Below are 11,055 nucleotides of genomic sequence, written 5' to 3'. Positions count from 1 at the left end.
TTTAACATTTACTTAGTAAAAGCTACTTAACTATTTGAAAATATCTAATTTCACAAATATGTCTCAATCATGTGAAACATTAAAAATATTTAAGAAGTACTTTTATCCTTATTTCAATAAATTGATCTAAATTAGTATAGACAAATAATACACGAAATAATCATTCTACTAAAATTTACCAAATTGTAAAGAGCCACTACACTTATTATCTAACATGCATGACGACTTATTAAGCTTAAAGAAAAAATTTAAAAATAATTATAAATATAGTTAAATGTTATTTATTTGTTTTTTCATTATTTTTACGATTGCAATCTAGTAATTATTAAAGTTCAACAATGAGATATTTTAAAATAATTATTTTATTGATTGAGAACCATTATAGCTAATTTTTAACATTTAAAAATAGAAAAATTTTATAAAAGAAAAATAACAGTTATCATATTTTATATTTTTAATGTAATAAATATAATTTTTTAATAAAAGCTTTCCCATTTTTAGTTGTTTAACCTCAACTTGAATGTTTGAAGTTCATTTTTTTTCTTTAAATAATTCAGACTTAAAAAAAATATCAAGTATCACATTAATTGAAGATAAAAGATTTTTGGAAAATCCGTCCAATCGTCATCCATTTTTGTTTTCAAAAAAAAATTTTAGTTGAAATCTGTATTAGAACAAATTTAGAGAATAGAAAAAGTAAAAACGCATTCAAACAGCCTTTGTTCATTTAATTTGACGATTTCACAACACAGTAAAACCCTATCACCAAAAATTGATCCCGCATTAAAATTTACGAAAACACAACATTTAAATTGACGAAACATAAAGTTGGAACAACATTGGCATGTGATATGAATTGGATGAGAATCATGTTTCCAGATCCAAGCAATTGCTTTAATTGTAATGAACAAATGGGTTGAAGACCCTAAGCAAACAGAATTAATAATAACTACAAATGGCAATTGCAAGGATATCCTAAACTGTTACTAAAAAAGCCTAGACCTAACCCGGTCAATTGAGCAATGGATTCATAAATTCATAAAAAGCCATGTTAGGTAACAATTAAACATCTATTCCACTTGCTATTGACGACTCTTCTTTGCTGAATGACCAGTCTTTCGCTTATGACGACTGAAATCAGACACAAATCTGAATGTTTGACCACAACCTGGCTCAGCACATACATAAGGCCGTGCACCAGTGTGGACTCGAATGTGCTCTGTACGAGCCCATGCCCACTTGAAAGTCATTTTGCACCCCTTCCAAGGGCACTTCAAGGGACGGTCATCCTCATGAACCCGGCGGTGCTGCACTAGATACTTGTGTGAGAAAAACTTCTTCCCACACCCTTTAACAGGACAGATATTTCTCTTATGATGCACCAGCTCCTGTTTTGACCCGAAACTCATAGTGCACCCCTCAATGTCACACCGGTATTCTGCTTCCTCATCCTTCACTTTGGCATGCCCAGCTGAAACCTTTGCAGCAGCTGTAGCATTCTTCACCCTTTTCCTTTTGGTTTGCTTGTCTTTTAATTTTCCTTCAGACTCCTGAGCTTTTGTTGATCTCTTCCTAAGGCGTGTGCTAGGTCCACCTTCTTCCTCCTCTTCCATATATAAACTAAATTCTCTGGAGTTACTAGATTGCTTGTTCCGCAAATGAGAAGGCTGTTTTATTTGCTGAGGAGCCTTTGATTTCATAAGCCCCCGAGCCCCCCGTTTTACTGGCTGAGATGTCCGGTTTTTCACTTGGAGGGATTTAGCTTGTTTCATCTGTTGAAGTGTCTTTGCTTTGGATTGTTTACTTCGAAGAGCTCTCATTGGCGGCTGATGAGAATCATCTTCCATTTCATCATCTGAATTTATATCATCTTCGTCCATGCATTTAGCTTGCTTCCTTTTAGGAGTTCTACGCAGCAGATGAGAATTATTGTCAGCCGAGTCATCCATAACTTCTTCATCAATGTGTTTGTTTTGCCTGCTCTTGGGAAATTTTCTCTGCTGCTTCTGAAAATGATCCAACAATTGGTCATCAGAAATCACATTTTTAACTTCTCTGTCAATGCCTTTATATTGTCTTTTCCTAGAAAAACTGGTTTGCTGCCTCTGAAAGTTATCTTCTGATTGGTCATCAGACATTTCATCTTCCCCTGCTAGACATTTGGCCTGCCTGCCTTTAGGAGCCCTTCTTTGATACTTGCGATAATAGCCCTCCAGTTGGTCATCTGATACAATTTCCTCTTCAGCAAGGTATTTGGCTTGCCTGCTTTTAGGATTTCTCCGTTGCTGCTTCTGCATTTTTGGCTCCAGTTGGTCATCAGATATCATTATATCTTTTCCAGCATGATACTTGTCATGCCTGCTTTTAGGAATTCTCCTTTGCCGCTTCTGAGAAAGATTCCCCATTTGATCATCAGAAATTATATCCTCTGCACTAATGTATTTGGCATGCTTGCCTTTAGAAGCCTTCCTATGCAGCTGAAGAGAACCAACACCCATAGAATCCTCTGAAATTGCCTCTCTCTCTGTGTCTTCAACTTGCTTGCCACAAAGTTCTTCCCTCTGCTGCCAATCAGAATCATAGTCCACCGTATCATTTGAAACTACATCATTCTCAATAAATTTAGTTTTTCGAACATTATCATTAAGTGAATCATCAGAAGCTGCATCACTTTCACTGCACTTCGTTTGCTTGCTTCTATGTTTTCTATGATGACGTGGAGGACCATAATCCCCTTCCAAAGCAGCGCGATGCCTCACAACACACCTGGCTTTCTTACTTCTAAGAATCCTCCTTGGCTGAGAAATGGGTTTATCTTCAGTAGAATTATCTGATGCTATATTTTTCTTGGCAAAACTTCCTTTCCTGGTACGTGCACTCTCCAATGTCATTTTCCTTTTCCTACCAGATTTTCTGCTAGTAGTTTCACTTTTGGGGGTACTTTCTGGTCTCTCAATTTTCTCATCAGGTAATATCCACCCATGTAATTTTTTTTCATCCTCAACATCATCAGAATCTTTTGTTGCTAAAAGGGGATGGATCTGATTGGACATCCAAACTTTGCCACACCATTTCCCAGCAACCACCTTTTTCTGCTTGCTGGCTCTTCTCTGATAGACCTTTGGTTCAATGGGTGAGCTTGTTGGAGAGCTACGACCAAAAGCATAGTATATTACAGAATTGTAAGGCATCTGCTTACTATAAAGAGGAGAGCGGCTCAGATTTGCACTATAAAAGAGATTGATTCCTAGCTTTACAGCCCAGTCCCCATTCCCAGGAATAGCTTCCTCACTATCCAGAGCTGATTGGATCCTCTCCTCGTCCTCTTTGGTGGCATGCCTGTATGCAATATTCTTCCATGTGTAATCAATCCCCAAATCTTCGGCCACCAATTTTGCCTCAGCCTCAATCTTCGGATAATCTATAGAAAAATATAAAATAAATAATGAATGATTTGCAAGGAGGAAAACCAGCAACAGCAACTACAATTATTTTTCAATTAATAACATGTTAATCAGTAAGCATAATCCAATGTGAGATGCAGAGAATGAAGATAATTGGTCAGTAACAATGAGTTAATATACACCAACCATCATCAATCTATGACAACTACATGAAAAATACTTTTTCAAATAAAAAAGAAACATCTGTTTAGATCCTAGGCTGTTAATGAATATTGTCATAACTTGTCATATGACATACATATAACCCATCTATGACTTCAAAAAAATATATAAATTAAAAAAAAAATAAGCAAACAAAAAATCAGATCCATGATTTAGTATCGGCTGCTTCAATGATTTAGTATCTTCTTATTTCCAGATAGTGTAAAATGTCTCACACTGACAAGTCAAATTCAAACTCTTACTGAAGTTGAAAAACCTTTCGATTAAGGAGGAAAATCAAAAACAATTTTCTTACTTTGTCACATAAATTGACATAACTTCCATCACAACACTCATGTTTCATCCCCACAATTCCCTAGCTTCTTAAACCAGTTTAAACCCTGAATTTATCAGGTGTCATTCTCTAAGAAAAACAACAATGGCATAAAGCAAAGTAGTAGATTTTTTCTGCAAGAACTTGGGCATGAGATAAACAATGCAGTATAAAATGAACTGTTAATCAATCAACCTACAGACCTGGATGACATAGCAAAAATATGTGGGCTCCACCTATTGGGCGAAGTTGCAGCTCTGCTTCCACAGCATGCTCTAGACAAAAAATATGCATTCTAGACGAGTCTTCATCAGATTGTGGTACCAACGAAGCACTTCTATTATCAATGGGAACTACCGGGTTGACAGACAATGACCTTTCAGCATCATGAGAATCTTGGGAACAATTAGAGGTGGAATTAGGCACTGTCCTGATATTTTTAAATGTATATCCTGAAGTGACATCATAATCTTGTTTCTTAGAAGAATGGTCAAAAGAATCATGACTTAAAATACTCTCAAATCTATGATGCATATGATCCTCATAATTGGCACTCTTTGAAGAAATATCATCTACCCTATCAAGTGCAGTCATGGGACTAGCATGGGAATCTGGAGTAAGAGAAAGTAATCTTCCTGAATTAGAGTTTATCACATTTGATTCATGACTGTCAACTGCAATATCTGGGTCACCCTGATCTTCCTCAGAGTCAGAATTTCCATATGCTGAAGCCAATAATGCAAGAGCTGTATTGCCTTTCTCTATTTCAGTATTTGAAGCATCCTGAGCAGATTGAACAGGAAAAGCACCTAAACCATCTTGGGCATTTTTTTTCATCCATCCTGCATGACCGAACAAAATGGATAAGTACTTTTAAGTTTTATCTAAACCCTAGCCAAGGAACACAAACAAAAAAATTATATATGGCAAACTTTTGAGAGATAAAGCAATGGAGATATATAAGGCATTCTAGCAGCTTAGATACCTAAGTTGTGCTTTCAAATGCACATCTAAAGGCTTGGTATAGGGCATTAGTACATGTTCCTGTTTTCCTTTTATCCCAAATAAAATTTTATGATTCTTATCATAATGAGATTCACTATTACACAACTGAAGACAAGTTTGTCACTGATGGCCGGGCAACTCAAAGATTCTTCAACACAGGACTAAAAGAGGCAAGAGACACTCTCTAGTCTTCTGGAGTTCAGGATTTTAATATTACAACAAAAAATAACTTAACCATCTCCCTGGTTAACTAAAGTACCACAGGATCCAAAACAACCATCTGGACCCCAAATAATAACAAAAGGATGGTAAGAGAAAATTAAAACATAATAGATCTATAAGCAGGCCAAAGCCCAGACTGCAATTAGTTAATTTATATAGAATCAACATTTCACAAAGGAAAGATTTAGAAAGAAAAAAAAGACAAAAGCCCCATTCCATGCCAATGCAGAGACAGGTAATAATCTACAGGCATAACAATTGTGGTTCTACTCTACAGTAGGAAATTATCATGATAGGCTGGCAATCCAGCTCTTACATACAAAAAGACAGTGACCAAATAAATTGACATGTTTCCTGATGAACATATGATGGGCCCAAAAAATGCCACGGATGTAGTCATTATTGATAAGATTTGAAGAAGCCCAAAAACAATTTGAGATAAAATATGAAATAAACATGAAATACTAGAAATAGAACTGATAAAACCTGCCTGTATACGAATTTGGTTCAGGAATAGTTGTATCTTCATGGGCAATTGTAAATTTACTGCTAGATACTCCCGAACCAACAACCCAATCATTAAAGAAGCTACAATCAGCTGACATAAGATATCTAGCTGCTGGTTCTTTTGGCTGTACAATAGCAACACTGGAAAAGCTTAATATTCCACATGTAACACATGAAAATAGTCTCCGATCTGAAAACCCATCTCCTTGACTAGTTTCTCTTTCAGTTTCTCTTTGAAGTGCATATGTTGAAGCGCATATGTTGCCATTTACATCAAAAGAGGAAATTTTGTTCCTTTCACACAATGTAGAAAACTTGTCTTTCACAGAATAGAAACTTTTTTCTTGCTTGATTCCATGACTCCTGTTGAATACCAGATCATCAGAAACAAAACCTTTTGAGGAATTCAATTCCTCAGAATTGCTTACATTGATGGATTGTTGGGATCCAACACGTAATTTTGAGCAAACAGAAATGTCAACTGAGCTACGAGGAAGAAGTACTACAGCAGATTCTTTCCCAAGTATATGAAGCAGATCATTGTTCTGTAACACATCCTGGACAAATAGTTCTTTAATTACAGTTTCCCCTTCACCCTTCTTCTTATCTTTAAGACGAGAACTACGAGGTTCAGTACCAATGCTCGCAGGGATTCTGCATGGATAAAACAAAGAATATTTACAGGGAGTATATATTATAAAAGATCATATGGTCATTAGCATCATTGTGTTGGTGCCTTGATCAAATCATATAACATGAAATTCTGAATAAGGAAGACCTAAATAGCAAATGGTCAGTATTGGAAAAATAAAGACACATTTACATCTACAACCAGAATGATACATCCATACTTTTTTAAATTAGAGAATACACATCTTGAAAGTTGAAACTTGATTTTAACAAAATATCATTAATAATAACACCAACCAACTAACAAAAAGAAAGCAAAAGATAACTCAGGTAAGAAATCAGCAGAACAATCATATAGATAATTATAAGAAGCTACAACAGAAAGACGAACCTAGAACATAAAGCTAAGGCAAGGTCATAAAGTAACTGGAAATGTGAAATCATGGGAGGATAATTTATTGAAGCCCTCCGAATAGCAGCATCTTTTGCAACCCTCAACCACTCAGGTGTTGCAATGTTCGCTGCCTCTCCACAATTAAAACCTAAACGGCATACATTCAAAGCATCAGAAACATTCAACTATTGGCAGAAACAATAATAAGTAACATTCTTAGATAGTTGTGTGTCTTTCTTACCATGACTAAACCCAGTGTGATAGGCTCTCGGAAACGTCACAACAAATTCCCCAGCATTTTGTACTAACCTGATTCAAAGAAATAGAGAATTAAAGATGCACATAAAGCACCACAGGATCACTGAAATAGAAAGCAATGGCTCCTAATAACTGTGATGATGATGATTACCAACATCCATCAGATATTCAGGGAAAAAAAATTATTAGAGATAAAACAATTTAGCAGCAACTAGGGAGAGGATATGATATTCTTTTAAGCAGAAATATAAATTAAAGAAAAAACAAAGAAAAAAGAGGGAACCAAGCATGCAGCAAGACTTTCTAGTCTCTCTGCATGTCAGAAATGGGGCTCCCCTGAAACAGCCATAGCAGGGAACCAGACAGAAAGCCTGAAACAATACTATGCCAAATCAAATATGGAGGAGAAGAGAGCCCTTAAAGATGAGGATGTTCCACCACAACAAAATACACCAGACAACTGCATAAGCTAAACACTGCAACATCATTTAGGTCTCTTGTTTCTACCAAAACCTTCAAAACTAACTATCAGAAACTGCTTCCAATTCCAAGCATCAAGTGAAGGAACACCCAATATTCATTTAGTACACCACATGATTTCAAAGGGAAGGAACCATACAACAATGGAAAAATAGAAACAAAATATTCCAAATGGAAATGGATACTCTGTAACAGTGAATTCCAACACCTAATGACAGTTGAAAAGAAAAGGTTACATGCTTTGGCTAGGGATACATTTCCCACAAACTTGTATTTGAAATTCCAACTCAACTTCAACAGATATAAAGTTGAAATTGATTTTTGTGGGACAAAAACAAGCTGTGATTCAAAGTAAATACCAGCACTTGCTGGCCACAGAAAAACGAGAAGTGTAAGTAATTAACACTTAAGATATATTCAGAGGATATACCAAATAAGATCACCACAAAATACAGCATGATGTTCACAAATATTAGTACCTGCAGCATGGAACGCCTGCTCTAATAAACACTTCAGGCGACATCACTGTGGTTTTCTCACCAAGAATGGCAAAAGTAACTGTGGAAGGGAAACAAGACCTGTGTAAGTTTTGTAACAGGTGTGGATCCATATACAACGACAAAAATCAAGTATCATCACTATCAGTCATCTCAGTAATCCCAGATGGGGCCAACCAATATCTTCCAGTCCTCAATGATTGAAAAATAAAGCATGATATATCAAAAGATGAACAAAATGTAGAAGATAAAATAAAAAACAATGAAGATTGATTGTCTACACGAAACACCTAGCAAGGTGAAGGTTATGTTAAGATGTGTTTGCAGATAGGAAGTGAAAAAAAGCGACTGGCGTTGCTGGCTCAAATGGGGGTAGATTTTTAAATTCCAAACAGAAACATTTCATTAAAATTTAGTTCAATCATTACATTAATTCATTGCCTCCAAAAGCAATGAATTGGTATCCTAAAATCATCAATGTATACCCTAATTTGGTCATCTTACATTGTTTCACTCACTTATAACTGGCTGGGATTAAAACAGAGGACTAAAACTTTAATCATGAACTCCTAGGATCTCAATAGTGAATTTTGTTTTGAACAATCATGCCTCAATCTGAAACTCACAATTGTGGGAGCATGACATGATACCAGCATGCATCCTTCCATTTGCAGGTAAAAATGCACATTATGCAGAAAAAGAATGAAACAAACTATCTGGCCATTTTCTAGTAAAAGAATGGAAGATTACAGGAACGTATGTAAGAACTTCCCAGGGCTAGCTAAACAACACAAGAGAGATAATGCTATACAAATTTGCTCTGTAATCCTCTGTTGAAGTCAACAGAAGTCCATATCAGTCAGTCCCCAAACAAAAAAACAAAACTAGGTCAAGCGAAGAAGCAAAAAATGTAGACAGATGCAGAACCATACTACCACAGGCAATGCTATAGCAATCATCATCTGCAAGAACCTAACTAACTTAACAAATTTCATGATTTAAAAAAAAAACCGCTTGCAAGAACTGCACAGAAAACAGAATTAAACGGTCAACTGTAGTCAAACCAAAATCAAATTCCAACCGAATACGGCTACATAAACAGGCAAATAACTTGCATTGCATGCAATTATGCTATATCTTACCAAGAGGGTTTATCTCTCCACCATAGCCATGAACCCTAACGACTTCCTCAAATGCAACGGCGGCATCACGAGGAACACCATACCAGGTCTTGCCAGCGCCCATGTGGAGGTAATTCAAGCTGTGCAAGTCGTGGTCCTCCACGTGCCAAGCAAACCAGCTGAAAAGCATGGCCACATACACCATAGGAGAAGTAACGCCCGGAATCTCCTCCTTCATGAACCGCAAGAGTGAACCATTCGCCCTCGAAACCTCTCTCATGTTCCACGGAGTGTCAGCCAGAGAGGAGCCAGGATCCCCTGCTTCGGGGCATTTTGGGGAGAACGCGGAACCAGGCATGTCGTTCGCATACTCCACGGAGAAGGGTTTGTCCAGCGTGGCCTTCCAGAAGAGTGCCTCGGTTTCGAGTGGGCCTGGGCCCTGGCCCTTCTTGGTGTGGCGTTTGAGGTAAGTTTTCTCGAAAGACTTTGCCTTGGACTCGAACTCGTGAAAGGTGTAATGGTCACCGCTCTGCCAAACAGGCCGCTGAACAGGTCGAGCCTTACGGGGGCAAAACCCGATCTGCTGTTGGCGAGTGGTGAATGTGGAACCTGTAACCGCCAGCGACCGGTTGAGGTTGGCGATGGCGGTTTTCTTTGGGGAAGGTGGGAAGGGTGGGATGATTTTGCAGATTCCGTACTTGGAAGCTTCCTTCTCTATCTTGAATATGTAGCCAATTGGATCTCTGAACTCGGCCACGCTTGGCCTGTACTCCGGCGCCACCGGTAGTGATTTCAGCCATGGTAAAACGTCGCCGTTTCCCTCTGAAGCCCCCATTAATGAGTTTCTATGCTTCTCATTGAACACCCCCACACCACACCAAGTTATTCTTATTCCTCTCTTTTCTTTTTAATATCCCTTCACTTCCTCTGTTAACTGAGGAAGGAATGGTGAATAAATAAAAATTAATTGGGGGCAGAGGCAGGGGCAGGGGAACCGAGACGAATGAGGCAGGGCAGGGCAGGGGTCAGTAGAATTAAGTAGTAGAAGTAGAGGACATGTGAGTGATGTGTGAGTTGGGGGGTTTTATTTGTGGAGTCTTTTAAGAGAAATGCCATTATTTTTTCATTTATTTATCAAAACTGCCATTTTCCCTTTCCTCGTTTAGTTAGTTTTGTAATGAATCCGCTTTTGGCGTTTTTTGGTTTATAGATAAATAAATAAATATGCAAAAATAATAAATGGGTGGAACTGCTTTTGCAGATGTGCCCTTTTTCTGCCGCTTGCTTCTCTTCCTGTGGGTTTTGGTTGTTCTGTTTTTAACCCCGTTAAAGTTCTACTATTTTCGGACCAAATGTGTGTAAAAGATGTCAGTGTTGATGATGTGGTCATATGGTCTCTCTGGGGAGTCAAAGACGACCCCACCGATTCATGACACGTCAGAAGATGAGGTCGCTTGAAGGTGGACGTGTGTCTTAATTTGATTGGTCCTTTTTTGTTCTCTGCATCCCCTTGTTGCATGAAATAACTAAATTCTGCAACAGTTTTGGATGAAAAAGTCATGCAAAAAAAGCCTCCATCATCACTGTATAATCACATCAAGGTCAGCAACATTACGAGGGTACATAATTATAATTATGTATCTATTTTGATTTGATTGCTGGACTCGATTTACCATTTTCCTTTACGCTAAAAACCAATCGCAAAAACTGTTACAATTCCACACGCACTCTTCATTCGTTTCGATCTCAAACTTTGATGCTCTAACAAACCCAGTTCCAACCCAAAAGGGTTCAACTTAACGTCACCACTTTCGGCGGCACCTAAGTGAGCACGAGCACAGGTGCCGTCAACGCCACCGTTACCGGCACCGTTTACGCGAACAAGCTTGCCATTTGTACCTTGCACTTGACGTCGTTGTTACTAAGCCTAAGGCTCCAGCACCGTCACCGTAACCGGCAAGGGGAGATTCATCTAAATCCGATCAAAAGAAGGCATCTGCAG

General features: G+C 37.9%; 1 protein-coding gene across 2 annotated transcripts; it reads right to left on the bottom strand.

Moving 5' to 3' along the window:
* Positions 1–793: 793 nt before the first annotated feature.
* On the bottom strand, positions 794–9,980 carry LOC113852838 (lysine-specific demethylase JMJ705-like). Of its 2 annotated transcripts, XM_027483221.1 has the most exons (8): positions 9,075–9,966; positions 7,915–7,993; positions 6,939–7,006; positions 6,695–6,845; positions 5,657–6,327; positions 4,143–4,781; positions 2,431–3,421; positions 794–2,334 (listed from the first exon to the last, which is right to left on the bottom strand). In XM_027483221.1, exons 1-8 carry the CDS (start codon positions 9,886–9,888, stop codon positions 1,083–1,085), a joined length of 4,665 nt encoding a protein of 1,554 aa, XP_027339022.1. In that variant the 5' UTR covers positions 9,889–9,966; the 3' UTR covers positions 794–1,082. The 2 variants fall into 2 exon arrangements, with proteins under 2 accessions (XP_027339022.1, XP_027339021.1); XM_027483220.1 differs by having other exon boundaries at positions 794–3,421; positions 9,075–9,980.
* Positions 9,981–11,055: the final 1,075 nt, after the last annotated feature.

Source organism: Abrus precatorius, unplaced genomic scaffold (genome assembly GCF_003935025.1).
Source record: "Abrus precatorius isolate BTA unplaced genomic scaffold, Abrus_2018 Scaffold10, whole genome shotgun sequence".
NCBI lineage: Eukaryota > Viridiplantae > Streptophyta > Magnoliopsida > Fabales > Fabaceae > Abrus > Abrus precatorius.
The sequence above is the reverse complement of the archived record's forward strand: the minus strand, read 5'-3'. Positions and strand labels throughout refer to the sequence as shown.